The sequence below is a fragment of the Podarcis bocagei genome (assembly GCF_964188305.1).
Source record: "Podarcis bocagei genome assembly, chromosome: 8".
NCBI lineage: Eukaryota > Metazoa > Chordata > Lepidosauria > Squamata > Lacertidae > Podarcis > Podarcis bocagei.
The window spans coordinates 56,132,851-56,150,427 of NC_138133.1; the positions used below are offsets into that span (position 1 = coordinate 56,132,851).

Consider the following 17,577-nt stretch of genomic DNA (forward strand, 5'->3'; position numbering starts at 1 on the left):
ACAGTTTGCAATTTTTTATGTTAAAGTCATGAAAATGCAAATCAACATTTTAATGTGCATTTCTCCTAAAATGCACTTTGCAAAGCAATTTTCCTATTACTAACAGAATTATTATTATGCACATGTTCCCACAATATGTACATTTTTACACACTTTTCTTTTTTGCTGCAGAATCCAGAGAAGTGTAAATTTCAAAAGAAAGCTGCATTTAGGTTCACGTATTGTTTCAGAAAATGGAAATTAGGTAGAGTCACATTAAATGTGAACAAAACTGAATTTCTCTCCCATACCTTATTCAGGCCTCAAAGCCCTCTTCAGGCAGAGAAGGAAAAATTCAAGACCAACACTGGCCCCTGAAACTCAAAGACAGCATAAACTCTCTTGACTGGTCAACACCTTTGTTTTGCATTTGGGGAACCAGCTTCCAACTTGTCTGACTTTAGCTCCAGCTGATGGCTTTTGATTCCCCTCCCCCCAGCAGAAGGGCACAACCTGCAAGTCTAGATTCAGATATGGCCCTAGTCTAGTCATTACACAGGAGAATATCCAGACAAACTACTGCTTTAAAAATATCATGTGAATCTCACTGGTTTCTGTACGTGAAGCTGGTGTAAGTTTTATAACCACCCTGTGTAAGCTGCAGGAAACTTTCAACATGGTGCTGTTCTACATGATATCCAAAACATCTGAAAACTCTTTACTACATCTGTCAGCTCACATTGTGCAGCACTTCATCACTTAGGAATGTGCAATGCTAATACAAAAATGCCTCATACAACTGGGCAACCACAATTAGTACAGTATTTTCAAAAATTACACCTGCTACACAGAGAACAACCATAAAGGTTTTCCATGGCTCTAACACTTTCTACAAAAACTTAACTAGGGGCATGCAACTACAGTGGTACCTCGGGTTACAGACGCTTCAGGTTACAGACTCCGCTAACCCAGAAATAGTACCTTGGGTTAAGAACTTTGCTTCAGGATGAGAACAGAAATCGGGCTCCAGCGGCGCGGCAGCAGTGGGAGGCCTCATTAGCTAAAGTGGTGCTTCAGGTTAAGAACAATTTCAGGTTAAGTACGGACCTCCAGAATGAATTAAGTACTTAACCTGAGGTACCACTGTATATTTTATGGGTTCTACCTTTACAATTCATAATCAATATAGAATTACATTTTGACCTTGGGAGTTATCTTGGGGATAGTTCAAGTACAGTGGTACCCCTCATTTGAAGCACCTGTAACTTCTACTGCAACATTGAGGATCCTAAATGCTGGCTTTCTACAGGAATGAAACATTTAAGCTGAGGATGGTTACAAAGACATGATCTCTTAATAATAATAATAATAATAATAATAATAATAATAATAATTGTTATTGCCGGAGGGGCACAGAGTGTTTTTAAAATGTTTTTACAAATTTTCTTTGGATTTTTTGTATGTGGGGGGTGGGATGGATGTTTGGTTGGGCTTGGGGAATTATTATATTTTTTTTGATGTTTTTGTAATTTTTACATTTTTTTTGTTTGTATTGTTTTATTGGTTTTGTTTGTTTGTTTAAGGTGTTATTTTGTTCTTAGGGGGAGGGGTCAGGGCTGCCGGGGAGTGGGCCCCAGCCCACAAAATGGCTGGGGCATGTTCCACAGGGGGAACATGCCCCAGCCATCTCAGTGATCCCGGGTAGGAGGAGGAGTTACACTAAGACTAGACCATGTCATTACAGTGGGGGCAGGTTTAGTCGTTGTCTGAGGACTATTCCTGCCTCCGGGTCTGGTCCTGACCGGATGGATACTAGAATCAGCAAGGAATACCCACATGACCTGAAGGTGCTGCTGTGCAATGCCAGGTCAATGATTCATAAGACCACTGCCATCCATGACGTGATCATGGATGGAGGACTTGACCTGGCATGTGTAACAGAGACTTGGTTGGATGAAGCAGATGGGCCTGTCCTTGCCGCTGCTTGTCCACCAGGTTTCTCTTATGCACAGCAACCCAGGTCATGTGGGCGGGGAGGGGGGGGTTGCAGTGATTTTTAGGAAGTCATTAATTTGCACCAGGCGTCCTATTGGGAAGACCCAGTTTTCTGAGTGCATGTTCTGGAAGTTGGGCAATAGGGGCAGTACAGGATTCCTTTTGGTGTACCGACCTCCCTGCTGCACCAAGGATTCCCTGCCCGAGCTGCTTCAGGTCCTGGCGGATGTTCTCCTTGAGACACCTAGCTTGGTCGTCCTAGGGGATTTTAACATCCATGCCGACACGACCTTACAAGGGGCCGCTCGGGACTTCGTGGAAAGCATGGCCTCCATGGGGCTGTCCCTGAATAAGTCTGGCCCAACCCATAGCCGTGGACATGCCTTGGACCTGGTGTTTACCTCTATGGATGTTGGTGATCTGACACTAAGTAAAAGCGAAACGAAAGAAGTGCCATGGTCAGATCACTTCCTGGTGCAACTGGACTTCTCTGCGACCCATCCCCTCTGCAGGGAGGTGGGACCAATTTGGATGGTCCGCCCCCGCCACTTAATGGATCCAAATGGTTTCCAGAGAGTGGTAGGGGATGCTTTATCCCATGTTGATGGCCTTTCAGCTGATTCCCTGGTGGCCCGCTGGAATGTGGAGTTAACCAGGGCTATTGACTGTTTGGCTCCGAAGCGCCCTCTCCGATTGCATGGAGCCCGGATAGCCCCGTGGTTTTCCACGGATCTGAGGGCAATGAAACAATCGTTGAGACGGCTAGAGCGCCGGTGGCGGATAACTCATTCCGAATCTGACCGGACACAGGTTAGAGCTCAACGTCGAGCCTACCAAGTGGCGATAGCGACGGCAAAGAAGAATTTCTTCACCGCCCCTATTGCATCTGCAGAAAACAGCAGCAGGAGACTTTTTCAGGTGGTTCACAATTTAGCGGAACCACCTGCAACATCGGGGGCCAGTACGGGCCACATGTTCTCCTGCAATGATTTTGCAAAGTTTTTTCCAGATAAAATCGCTCAGATTCGGGAAGAAGTAGACTCCACCGTGGGAGCAGGACCGGGACGAGAGAGTGCTAGAGTTCTGTCTAGTCAAGTTGAGTGGGATCAATTCCAATCTGTTACCTCCGAGGATGTGGACAGGCTGCTTGGACGAGTGAAACCAACCACCTGTCTCCTGGATCCTTGCCCATCCTGGCTTATAAAAGCTAGCCCTTCCAGCAGATGTCAAAGCGATAAACAACTACCTGACATTCAGAAGACATCTTAAGGCAGCCCTGTTCAGGGAAGTTTTTAACGTGTGATATTTTACTGTATTTTTGGTTTCTATGGAAGCCGCCCAGAGTGGCTGGGGAGGCCCAGCCAGATGGGCGGGGTATAAATAATAAATTATTATTATTATTATTATTATTATTATTATTATTATTATTATTATTATTATTATTATTATTATTATTATTTAATAGTATAGAATGGAGAAAGACTGACAAAGAACTCAAGGTCACCCAATGAAATGAAATTTCCTGACATTTTCCAGAACAGGTTTGCATCCATAGAATGCATTGCATTAGTGAAATGACTCTTCCTCATGCAATTAAACTTCCCATCCTCCACTGAAATCTGCCCATCAAAGAATAAAAGCAGGGGACCTACAGAAATTGTCAGGTTCTTTTTATTGGTATTTTTAGGGAGGGGTCCTTGGCAGTAACAAAAACTCTTGGGGGCAGGGTACGGTCCACAGATTATCCACCCTCGTTGCGTCATCTTAAAAAGTACTTTAAAAGTGTTTATAGATGTTGTCATAAAGACTACTTGCATTTCATGGGACAAAGCATCACTGTCAATGGAACATAGTGATTACAAATTAGTTGTATAAAAGCAGCTCTTTGAAGAGAATAAATGACACAATAACCCCTAATCACATAACTGTTCACCTCTTGTGGTATTTGTTCATCAATTAATCCAGAGAAGTAACTCAGGCAAAAGGCTGGAAAATTAATTAGTAACAACACTCTAAAAATCATTTTATCTCAATTTTATCACTCGTTCCAGTTCATAAAATACATACATTTGTTTGAAAAATTGTACTTAGTCAATAGATTACAAGGGAGAAAAATCAGATGAGAGCCAATGTGGCGTTTGTAGTATTCAGAGTCCTGGAACAGGGCCAGGGAATCCAGGGTTCAAATTACCACTCAAACATAAGGCTCGCTACATTACCTTGAGCCAATTGCTGTCTCTTAATCTAATACACCTTGCAGGATTGTTGTAAGAGTAAAATGGGGAGCTCTTTGGAGGAAAGCTGTGATATAAATATAATAACACATTTCATTTCATTTTTTTAAGGAGATGGTATAGTGATAATTTAAACAAGTCTCAAGCAGGATAGAAGTACTACTGTCACTACCAAACATTGATTCAAGGCCAAGTATAATCTGTACCAACCAAAGTCACACAATTCATTTTAAGAAAATTAACAGAGTAAACTATATGGATGGAATACAGGTGATTACAGATGCAAGACTATGTTTGTAGATGTGAGATAGTGGGTATTGAAGAATAGATTGAGGGTGCAACAGGTGCTATATTCAAGTAGTTTTTCTGCTCCTGCTGCTATTTCCATTCTTATGAAGCCATGTTTCCTATTCTATCTATAAATGGAACTGAAACAGCAACACAAACTCCACATACTCTACAAAGATGCCAGGACAAAACTGGCACCACAGACTATGAAGAAGCTGAAGAATAATTTGCACTTAACACTGAAACCCAAGTACTCCTAGTACTGTATAGCGTGCTTTAAAAGTGGAGAGCAATGTAGGCCTCAAAAAATACCCAGCACATGCTTTACAGAATTCTTGTTTTAGTTAAAATCTCTAGGTAGTAACTAGATGAGTTTTATTGAGACATCAGATCTCAGTCGTCCAGTTTTAGTACATATTCATGTTATTAGAGCAGTTTAGGTTCACAATGGGCCTCATCCTCCAATTGAATGCAAAAGCACATATATTACAGATGAAGAGTGGTATATAAATATATTTTTTAAAGGTAGACAGAATATAAGAGCAGTTCACCAAAATACAAAATATAATAAAACAACACTTTAAAACAATAAACTACTGTAAACTTTCACTCACTGTAGCCAGCAATATATATTATTCCAAGCTAGGAATTAATCACATGCAAAGGCCTGAGTAAATAGGAAGGTCTGGAGCAGATACTGGAAGCTCCTTTCAGATGGGATGGAGCTCTATAGAGTAAGCACCAGCACATAAAAGGCCTTCCCACTGCATGTTGCATACTGTGCCTCAACTAATGGCAACACCACCAAGGAAGAATACATAAGATATTTTTGTATCCAATATTTCAAGAACGTCCAACTCCCAAGAGACTGTAACATACTCCCAGTATTAAAAAACTGGCAGTGATCTACCCATTGTCACTGGAGGGAGGAGGAGTGTGCATGGGGTGAGTGGATTGCCATAATCTACCAGGATCAGCCAGGAATCTACGGGTAGATCGTGATCTAATGGTTGGACATCCCTGCAATATTTCATTCTACTGTACAGTGTGTGTGTGTGGGGGGGTGATATATTCATCATTATCACACTATGAATACCAAGAAAGCCTGTTCAGGCAGCCTGCATAAAAGAAGGCCAAGCGGGAAAGACAGGGACACACATAAAACTTAAAAGGGCATTTTAACACTGCCATTATTTTCTTTCTATGCTCTTTTGCATTCACTATCTGTTTCCCATTGTTGCAACATGAGTAAAAGCTGCAATCCTAAATAGCTCTATGAGAAGAGTCCTGTCTGATCACATAATTAAATAATATTTCCAAATCCTTGCTTAAGGGAGAAAAGGGGTAAATTGCATAAACAGCCTATAGGTTTGACTTTTGTCAGACATAAAAGTTTGCTCAATCCGGTCAAGCTTTTAATGCCTTATTTCTAACATATCACCATGATTGCGTGGCATGCAAGGAGACTGCAGATATGTTCAGACCTATTCATTTCACAAGAACAAAATGTGTGCACTCTGCAATTTTCAGTTGCGAAGGTGTGCTTATACAACCTGAAACAGGAGCTTTGAACTCCTGCTCAAGCAAGAGCATGGGAGGAGTTTCAGGAGGGGGGGAGAGAGAGACCTGCCTCTTTTCAACCCCCTTCCCCAGGCCTTCCTTGCTATGATAAAAGGATCAGGTAGCAGGTGATAGGAATGGGGATGAGACTCTGGCAAGCCAAAGCCATGGCCTATCAGAGTAGACAATTATGGGTGAGATGAACGAATTGTCTGACCTAGTAAAATGCAGTCTATGCTGCATTTCAGTGATTATCTCCAGTTACTTGGGACTGCAGAGCAGACAGGAAGCACTCTGACCTTTGTCACTGGTCAGGGAGCCAAGGGCCACTAGGAGGCAGTACACCCTCCCAGCCCCACCAGTAGAATACCATGGCAAGAAGACACAGTTTGAGCCCAACTGTCAAATAGAGGAGGAGCAGCTGCAGTCGTGAGTTTGCTTCCCCACTCTACCACAAAAGAACACTCTGCTTCAACAGCTAGTTGTACTGAGACTGCAGAACTGAAGGCAGCTATGTGCTGGGCGGTGTGTATATTTGTGACTTTTTGGTGATGGTGATTGTTTATTGTAATAAGTGCCTTGAAAATCATTTGATTAAAAGGCAGAGTATAAATCTTCAAAATAAGTTAAAAGTAGAATTCTATTGTTGATTATTTTCTTGTTCATTCCGAAACCACACCACTCATTAGTAGTTTTCTTTCAATGCAAGCATTTAACAATTTAACAAATATTTAACACTGCAAGTAATATTTTCAGGAAAACTAATACAACTACTTCAACATAGGTTTTCTCCAGGGCTGGAAAATCAGATAAAGCAATCATCATGTGCCTAAAGTTGTTTGAAAAAATGTGTTGGTGATTAGAAATTTGAATCTTTTTCATGGCTAGAGCCTCTGGAGGTAGCATTTATGAATTTGAATGATTTCCCAGCCCTAGATCTCTCATTTCACAGCATTTTAAAGCACACAAACAAAAACTTCTCATGCAGCAAATCAATCCATGAGTGTGGTTACAAAATAAACAGTGTTATCAGTCACAGCAATCGTCACACTTTACCAGTATATGATGTTCATCAGGGAACAATCACCTTGGTGCAAGGAAAACATTGCACAAATGGCCTATAATGAAGAATCCAATAAACCATTAGCATGAGATATACTTCATTGTTCAGAAATAATAAATAATAATAATGTATATTCTATAGTATTTCTTCAGAAGTGAAAAATCAGAGAAATATCAAAGTGTACATTGTTTCAGAAGGGGTGTAAGAAATTGCCAAGAAAAGATACAATGTTTTGTCTAAACTCCAAGCGGCCCTTCGTCCTTGCATAGCATGTTTGTTCTAAAGGTAAAGGCAAAACTGAGCACAATAAAGCTGTATGCCACCATTATATTTAACGAATGTTGGTCTTAGTCTTGCTTTAACAAAGTAAACTGTGAGAATGCCACATTATATTGCAGAGAAACTTGATATACTTTACTAGCTAACTACATGATGGGACCGGATGAGGAGAAGCCTTGCAAGGAGTTAAGTGGTGGGTGGGTGTGGAGACCAGAGAGAGTAGAGGAGAATGGAAAGCGCAAAGAATTAAGAAGTGCAGGCATTTCTGCTTCTTATGTCCCTCCATTGTACAAACTGTCAATTTATCCCTACTCTGTGCATAAAGACCTGTCCTCTTATCCCATGACTGCTAAACTTACTCAGGCTACCTAGGTGTTTGAAACTCTAAATACAGATTGTATCTAAGTTCTACTCAGAGGACTCATTAAAATTAACATACAGCATTGAAGTTTCCTTTATCATACACTTCAATGGGTCTACTCTGGATAGGGTTTACTCTGAGTAGGACTAACACTGAATAAAACCCAATGTCTACTTAGTCATCCTTATTCATGTTGACTTGTTGACATACTCAAAAAAACACTAAAAAGTTAGTGGGACAGGACTTATCTTTGTGGAAGCCATGGCCGTTTTTCAGTTAGACCCGTAAGCTCACAGAGACTGTGAACAGTTGTGTGTGTGTGTGTGTGTGTCTATATAACAGAATGATAATATGACATAAAGCAGTTTACTCAATTATATTCTAAAATCTTCAATATAGCTTGTTACCAACACATACAGGCACACAAAGGTATCATCAATGTTGGAAAACTGAGGAAGGCAGGTATAGGATGGGTGGGTGAAATATGCCTGAATGCCACCAAATCTTGGCCATGTTAGGCTAACTATACATTAATGCTACAGGTTGGATTTATTTCTAAGTAAATATATGTACAACTGATCTAAAGCAGGCTTCTTCAACCTCGGCCCTCCAGATGTTTTGAGACTACAATTCCCATCATCCCTGACCACTGGTCCTGCTAGCTAAGGATCATGGGAGTTGTAGGCCAAAACATCTGGAGAGCCGAGGTTGAGGAAGCCTGATCTAAACAGAACCAACTCTGAAACATGCATATGAGGTAGCCAGCATTCTAACTACACTTACTTGCATGGAAGTAAGTGCCACTGAACCCTTTAGGACCTGCTTCTGAAGGAACACATTTAGGGTTGGGCTTTAGGTAAGGATATTCCCCCTTGTCAGAGAAGGAAAGAGATAATAACCTTATGAATTCTGAGCTACTTAACAAAAATCTGTGGAGGAAAGCACACTTTCCATGTTGAGAAAATGAAATGAAATCAATGAAAATGAAAGAAAAGAAAAACCTGCCAGCTAACACTCCACTTTACTAGCTAAGTAAAAAAAATAAAAAATCCTAATTTTCACAAAATCTGTATACCAATCTAGAGTATATTTAGTTGGAAGAAAGTAATATTTTGAGAACTGATATTTTCTACTTGGAACATTTAAAAAGCAGGGTATTTTAAGCTTGGCAAAAAAAGAAAAATAAACCCTAAAGACATTCATACCAACACCAGCCACACATTCATCTGACCTCTTATCACTAACTAGGTTTTATTATATGAAGTTTTCCATTCACTTATGCATGTGTTCTTCTGCAAGTTAAGACATTTCTCTGTCACTAAAAATGCCAGTAGAGAAGGAAAAGGAGGGGACATTGATTTAAATACAAGAGCAAATGTAAACAATCTGGTCATACCTCACCCTTTTTTAATGGGCAGTTGACACGTAAACACTTTGGAGGAGATGAGGGAGTAACCAAACAGAAGGAGTGAAAATACCTTACTGGCAAGGGATACAAGTCTTGCCACACAATCAAGAGAAAGCATTTTATACTCACACATGAAACTTGATGCCAGATTACAGGCAACAAACTACAATGGTGATTTAATGAGATAGATTGTGGGTTAGGCTGCCATGTGTCAAGTCCTAGAAAATGCACTTAGCCAGCTAATTTAATGATGTAGAAAAATCTATGTTTCCCACCATTGCAGCCTCACAAAGCTGTACTAAACTGAATTACACAGAGTTTTGGACAAATCACAGCAAAATTCATCTGTGTAATTCAGTTTAGTGTCCAGCAGAACAGAGGTGTTGAACAAACAAAAAAACCTCTGACCAACAATCAGATTATCCACTACAGATTCCCAAAGATAACTGTGCTAGAAAAGTGCCTCAGCACTTTGTATAAAACCAGCACTTTTATTTGCATGTAAGTCTAACTAAAATCAATGGGACTTCCAGATAAATATCTTAAGGATTCCATTCTGATACAGTAGTTTTGCTTTATTGTGGGTTTATGCAACACCACCAGTTAACAACAAGGTTAACAACATCCACTTCAAGAGAAAGATGTGCCACCATACCACTTTGAAATAGATTCTTCCAAGTTAGTGTACGATAGAGCACAAAACCATCGTACAGCAAGGCAGCAATCATCAGAAGCACCTGATAGCCACCTTTCTGTGTAAAGAAAGACACTCAAAATAACTGTATGAAATACTTTGCAGTGTTTCAATACAGAATGGAACAGAATTTTATTCTGCTTACACACAGTAACTTGCACTTTATGGACAATGCAGATACCCTTGCAGGATGATAATCCCCCAAGAAAAGGCCACATTAGCTAGCCTCTCCTCATGTGTCCTGAAGATGGTCCCCAAATGGGCTGTGAATGGAACAAAATTCTGGAATTACAGAAAGCAATGGCAATTGAACAACAAAAAGCTGGCGTGAGAAAAGGAAAGGGATAGAAAGAATTCAGAGTTAGGGATATTTCACAGGGGCCTGCACATCAACCTAGTCAGTCAACACTTGATCTGTGCCAGTTTGTGCATGAAGTAGCTATTTCACCCCCAAGTGTTTATCATCAAGAATTGGTGCATGTTTACTCAGAAGCAAGCCTCATTGAATGCCATGGCATTTCACTCCAGAATACATTGGTTTGCAACCCTGCAACACAATCCTATGTCTCTCTATATGGAATTGAGGCCCACTGTCTTCCACAAGAGTCGGCCTGGATCACTTAGTTGGTTAGAACTTGATGCTGATAATGCCAAGGTTGCAGGTTCAATCCCCATATGGGACAGTTGCATATGCCTGCCTTGCAAGGGGGGTTAATCCTCGGGGGTTCCTTCCAACTCTACAATTCTATATTCCCATGCCTTCAAAAACCACACATTTTCAAGAGAGCAAGAAAGACCACCAGCTCCGAAGGTGCGCGCAGGATGGCAGCCTCTTTAAATCGGATCTACCCAGCTGAGAGGTGTGACCTGTGTACACAAGTGGAAGGGGAAATAAACGAAGCCAGGCTCCTCGCCTCCTCGCCTCGGAGTCTGTGTGCTCAAGGAGGAGCTCAGAAGCGAAGGGATTTCGAGAGCGCTTTCACAACCTGCAGCCGAGCAGCGCAAGGAGAGCCCGGGGCTGGATCGGGACCAACGGCCCACTGAGTCCCCGCCTCTTGCTCTCGCGGACACAAGAGCCCTCTCGCCTCCCGCGGTTTAGCCAGCGACTGGTACAGTGGTACCTCGGGTTAAGTACTTAATTCGTTCCGGAGGTCCGTTCTTAACCTGAAACTGTTCTTAACCTGAGGTTCCACTTTAGCTAATGGGGCCTCCCACTGCTGCCACGCTGCTGGAACACAATTTCTGTTCTCATCCTGAAGCAAAGTTCTTAACCCGAGGTAATATTTCTGGGTTAGCAGAGTCTGTAACCTGAGGCGAATGTAACCCGAGGTACCACAGTATTCAGAAGGAGGACCGCCTGAGGAAATCCCGGGCTCCATTTTATTCCCCTCGCCGCCCCTGGTCCCAGCAGCACCGTCCAGGCCCCTCATTCCCTTCCCCAACGGGAGGGAGCCGCCTCCTCCTCATTCCTGAGGGGCCGCCTCGGGACCGGCAGCGAGGCGGCTGCAAGAGGACTTCAGGGCGCCAGTTTCGAAAAGCGCGGCGCTGACAGGAGAGGAGAGGCCCCGCTCCCACCCCCACCCTCCCCGCCCGGCAACACCGCCTCCGGGAACGGAGACCCAGGAAGGCACCTCTTCGCCCGCGCGCCCTCCATAACAGGGCGGCCACTACTGACCTCTCCTGGCTCCGGGGCCGGGGCTGCCGCTCTTGGGGCTCTTGCGCGGGGCCATGTCGCCTCCTGTCAGGTAACGCCACCGAGGAGAGTGAGAGAGGCGGGAGCGCGCGACGGGGGGGAGGAAGCTCGTTCGCGATGGGGGGCGGGGCTAGGCGGACGCCCGCGGCTCCTCTCTTCGCTCCGAACGCCGAGCTGACCCTTGGGCGGGAGCCCCTATTGCCCGACTGGCAGCTGCTCCTAGCAAATCGCGAGGGGGAGGGGGAGGAGCCGCTCGAACGTGATTGGCAGGTACGGGCCGCGGGGAACGCCTCCCCGACGTTCTCGCGCGCGCGCGCCCGTTGCGTCGGCGGCGGGGACCGTGCTTGGGAACGCATCGATTGGAACGTGGCAACGCAGGAGGAGAGGGAAGGGAGAGCGAGGGGGCACGTGGAGGGCGGGAGAGAGTCTGCCTGGGAGCGACTGCTTCTGGTTCTGTGTCTCGTCAATGCAGCCCCGGAACCATTTGTTCAGCTTGCAGGAGCTCCCATTGCCCTGCGCACATTCCAGATGGAATTAATTCCCACCCTATTCCATTCAGCGGGATTTGCTGCCGAGGTCCCCCCCCCCCCACCGCTGGGTCAATTTATCAGTTGCACGGTGGAGATTCAGGTCAGATTGCATCCGTTCGCCTCCCATACTGTGGTTCCCATCAGAATCACTCCCCGCCCCACAGGTGTCTTTGTTTTAGTGAGCAGCAACTCAAATCACATGCCTAGCATCTCATTTACTTAGGCCTGTAGAACTACATTTCTGTTCAGTGAGCTTAACTGTAGGGCAAAGTGCACCGTAATGCATCCTGGGTCCCTTTGCAATCATTGCTGAAGTGCATTGCATAGCATATTACAGTATATCTGCTCCTCTGAAATATCTTTGGTGTAATGCAGTCAAGTCTGATCCTGCAAGTTTCATGTTACAAAATAGCACTGTAATCCTAATGATACTTTGATACCATCAAAGTCGTATTTGTTTCATTTGATTTGTACACATGTATATTTTGTATTGACTATGACATACATGCTTATGTACCTTCAGCTAAAAATCAGTCAGCTTTTCTTGAGAAATGCAGAGAAGACTGCATATTATCCCCAATCAGTTCATTGCTGATTTTAAAAAGATGTAGCTGGGTTAAAAGTTTCTAACTATTCCTGTATATAATCCAGAGACATTCATTGAATATGTTTTAATGAATGACCAAGGTCATTGCAAACCTGGGAACCTTTAGGAGGATACTGTATAAATTTAATAAATAAACAAATAAAAACTCAGTAATGTTGCATAAACATTTCAAAGTTATTGAAATCAGGCAGGAAATATCTTTGCAACATTTCTTTCCACCAGGATACAGTAAACGCTTTGAAAATCTAAGAGGAATAAATGTATTTTTTGCACACTCATTTGAGAATTTCTCTCCCTTAACAAGAAGGTTTGATAAGTAACAGGGTAGAGTGAAATCTCAACAAGAAAAAAAAAATGTTAATAATTTACTAAGAAGCAAACTTGGGTGTGCATTCTTGTACAAAAAAATTGTGCAAGTGTCTAGCTCATACACTCGTCAATGGCTTCTTAGGCTTCTTAACTTTCAGAAGCTGAACAGCAAATATTTCAGTTAAATCCTGAATATTTTGAATTTTTTAAAGTTTAAAATGTTATGAGAAACTGTTCAATATTGGTTTAAATGAGAACGTGAATTTTCTGGAAACTTGAAGTATGCTGATCTTGTTCTTGGAGATTAAATCAGTTTGTGAGAGTGTATATTGTGGGACTTCTCAAAATAAATTGTGACTTTTAGAATTCTGGAATGTTTACAGCATATAAAGCTGGGAAATTTACCACTATCTAGAATACTGAGGGAAAAACAGTAAAAATGAAATAATTTTGAATGGGGGTGGGGCTATGGCTGACCCACATTAATAGAAACCCCATTGAAATCAGTCAAATTAGTCATGACTTAATTTATTCCATTAGTGTTAGTTGGTCTACTCTGAGTCACCCAAAAGAAAGAGGTGGGAGACAGCTGTGGCTATAGGCCATTAGACATATTAGTGGTTTTCAATTAAGTTTTACTCAGAGTAAACCCATTTAAATTAATGGACCAACTTAGCTGTGTTCATTAAATTCAGTGAGTCTACTCTGAGTAGAACTTAGTTGTACACCAGCCTTTGAAAGCTGTTTTACTTGTAACTGCAGTACAGTAAAGCAGTATGTAGGTTTACAAGACTTTATCTCAGTCTTTCCCAGCCTTGAACTGATGGGAGTTGTCAAAACATCTGGAGAGCCCAAGTAGGGGGAGGCTGTTGTTTAGCATTCCAGTACACCCACTGAAGACCACTGCAACTCAATCAACTTATTTAATACTGGTTGCATTTTAGCATAATGAGAAGCCACAAAGTACAGTTTGTTTCACCCTTAATATGCCTGAGCTACATGCTAGTGCACACATCTCTAGTGCTTCCGCTTTGCTCCTGCCTTAGCCCAGTATGGAAACAAACCATGGAGCAGCTGGCTTAGAGTTAATGTCCAAACGAGCAAATCAGCTACCTTGATTCTGAAGTCCCATTGTTTCTGTTTATTTTTGTTCAGCCTGTTTTGCAAAGTTGGCTTCCTACCATTAGAAGACAATAGTTTTCTTTCATTTTGATAATGACATTCCTCAGTTATCAGTGAGCTTAATAGGCTCTTCACTGCTGTAAAATGTTCTACAGTGTACAAGAAAAACAATGTCCTTAAGTTAATTTTCTGAGGATAAACTGCCATATATGTTGGAAACAATGCATATAAATCACTGTTAACCTTGATAAATCGACACATATACATCACTATTAACTTTGATGAATGGGAATAATGTATTTTGTTCTCCAATGACACCCTTCTTATTAATATTTAAAATGTAAAGCATAATGAGGAATTATAGCAAACTCAATAAGAAGCCTCATCTGTCTTCAGTGTGAAGGAATAGATTTGCCTCACCCACACTTAATTATAAAGTGTTGTGACCTTCTAGCGCAAGCTACTGAAACTGTTGCTGATAACTAAACAAAAGGTTGATCTCAAAACCCCTGTAAGAATGAATTATCTAGTGATATGTGAAGATTGCTGGAAAGTACAGTTGGAATTCAATCAAGTACCCTTTGCGGAACTTTTAAGTTTTATCTTCAGCATTATTGACTGAAGAGTCAAACCCTGAGTATTTGAATTTTAACCAGTGCAACTGCATTGACAGCAGAAGTGAATTTTAATCAGTGCTTCTTTTCAGCCACAGCATGCTGGAGCACAGGTCCAGCACCTCTCAAGTGGGTGTCATTGCAGGCTGGCACTCTTTGCATGTATGTACTTCTGAGAAGCCCAAAACAAACATTTCAAGTCAAAGCGAAAGCTGGCCAGCGTGTGTGTGCCCACACACACACACACATATATGTATGATTGCACCTAGCCACTCCTAGCTGCAACTGGTCAATCTCCAGGGCCAGGCCTCTACAGTTGCATGTTTTCACAAAGGCCCTTCCAAGCTACCCTAGACATCTTCCTGAATCTAAGAGAATTAAGGAAAGTGAGGGTATATTTATTTGACCTGCACCAGAACCAGTGGCGACCCCCAAACCAACTAGGAAAACAGCTTGTCAGAGTTTTTAGCACCTCTGCAAGTGGTGAATGCAGCTGTTGTTAAACCAGCATCCGTTTAGAGCTGTCCCAAGTTGCCCAGTGACTTACTGGACCAACTTCATGGTGAGTTTCAGCAGCAATTTTTCTTGGAAAAAAAAGCACAGATTTTAGTGAGAGTAACATAAATCATAACCCACCATTTTAACAGCTGGAGTTGGTGGATCAAGTTGATGATGTGTAAAAAGATCTTTTAAAAGCATGACATCTGGTATACTGAGATTGGATGATTATGGGGAAAACATTTTGGAATACAAACGTGGGTCATAGTTCCTTGAAATCCAGCATCTTGGGTGCAGAAATATCCAGTAGTTCCTAAATTAAGCTTTGTAGCACAAGCCAGCAAAGCCATTATAGTCAGAATAATTTGTTCCTGGAAAAATGCTGTGAGGATTTTGCTCTTAAGAGTTATTGAAACCAAAAAGAAAACTATAATGTATTCCGACATCTCCGTAACTTTAAGGAAATTTCCATCCTGATCTCAGTAGGTAATCAGCTTCTGCCCTCGAGCTTATAATCTTGTGCAAGTTAGCTGTTCTCATGTTCAAACCTTGCTTTGCTGTAGGTGCATTTAAATAATCACAAAATCTTTCAGCCCTTTAAAAGATAGATCAATCATTTATTTGAATTTCATGGAAGTGTATAGTTGAGCAGTTTTTACTGTTAACTATTATGGTACATGTGACTCCCCCCCCCCATTATGTGAGCAAGTATTAAATTTTGCAGGAACCAGTTTAATTTACATTTGGGTCATAAGGAGAGATATGGTAAAAACAAAAAAACAAACAAACCTGCTTTGTTACTAAAGTATTCAAAGTCAGAAATCCTCTTTACTGGTTAAGTAACAGCAATATTTTATAAGATTCTTTCCTTTTTGGCAACCTTCGTAACTTGTCAACATGTTTGCTTAACTCTGCTTAAACAGGATGGGCAATAGCACTTGCCTTGCCCCAAGCTTCATTTGACAGCATCATGCTGCAATACTTTGACTTATCAGGCACTGACATTTGATCTGAACAGTCCAGATTTGGGTTGTTTGGCCAGTTGTAAAGTCTAACTCAGTATATCATAACCACCTGTCAAAGGTTACATCAAACTATCAGTTAGGCCTAGTCTCACTCTCAGAAGGAAGAGATTGTATCTTATGCAAATATTTTGTTAGAACCTTTACAGTACCTTGAATAGGTAGTGATATGGACTACTTTGCTTCCTACTTTGTGACGTACGAACTTTTCCTTTTTGGTGAAGAGGATTTTGTGCAAAGCAAACATTTGCCACCATCAGAAGTACTGTAGATGCCACAAGAATATTATTACAGATAGGTAGCCGTGTTGGTCTGCCATAGTCAAAATAAAAAAATTCCTTCCAGTAGCACCTTAAAGACCAACTAAGTTAGTTCTTGGTATGAGCTTTCGTGTGCATGCACACTTCTTCAGATACTTCTTCTGAAGAAGTGTGCATGCACACGAAAGCTCATACCAAGAACTAACTTAGTTGGTCTTTAAGGTGCTACTGGAAGGAATTTTTTTATTAAGAATATTATTGTACATGTCTGGAAGAGTTTACAGTCCTGTTAATCCTAGCAAATAACTGTTTATATCAAACAACACATATGAGAAAGTATGATGGGTAAAAAGTTTTTCATCGACCAAAGAGTAGAACTGTAACTCATGAATTTCATTTGCAAATTTTATTGATTTTCATTATTTTAAGTGACATATTTTAATAGACGCTTTCAGACTGATAGTCAAATATTGAAACTAAACACACAGTGTTGACCGATCTACATGTGATGCTGAATGGGTTGCAGTTTTCCTCGCAGAACTGTAGGGGGGGACTTTCAGTTTGCAAACAAGCCACTGATACTGAAGTGAAAGATCCACTTAGAGTGGGAAGCTTCTTAACCTTTTTTGTCCCAGTCATTTAAAAAAAATTAATTGTTCCCCACCAAGCTGTTTTTTCATCATCCATGGTGGAAAAGATATGGGTAGTACTCTGCCTAGCTCTCATGTTCAGGTCTTGCAACCTCTGCAACTGTATTTACAAAAAACCCAAACCCAAAAGTATGGATTACACATTCAGACAGGTAGGGCAGGGAGGCCAATAGTAGGTAGAACCAGAGCCAATGATAGGCAGAGTTAACTCTTTCTGGTGTTGAACCCATCTTCCCCCTTGCTGATTTTCACAAGGAGGAAGCTGATGGCCAGTGCTACCTGCTGGACTAGCTGTAAGAAAGGCAGACAGATGGGGACTGACTGAGGGCAGGGTTTAGTATCACAGGTAGTTTGGCCCATAGATGTGCAGGTTTGTTACTTCCACACTGAACTTGTATTATTAATAATAAT

The 17,577-nt window shown here is 41.7% G+C and overlaps 1 protein-coding gene across 5 annotated transcripts in view; it reads right to left on the minus strand.

Annotated features, from left to right (window-relative positions):
- The window catches only part of ASPH (aspartate beta-hydroxylase), a 32,218-nt gene extending 20,506 nt beyond the window's left edge, over nt 1-11,712 (minus strand). For 2 of the 5 annotated variants that reach the window (XM_081205201.1, XM_081205200.1), the window contains exon 1: nt 11,537-11,694. In XM_081205201.1, coding sequence (XP_081061327.1) covers nt 11,537-11,591 — 55 coding nt within the window. In that variant the 5' untranslated portion in view covers nt 11,592-11,694. Of the gene's footprint in view, nt 1-11,536 lie in introns of all 5 variants that reach the window. The other 3 variants (XM_081205203.1, XM_081205204.1, XM_081205202.1) reach the window with 3 other exon arrangements.
- Between the last annotated feature and the right edge of the window lie 5,865 nt (nt 11,713-17,577).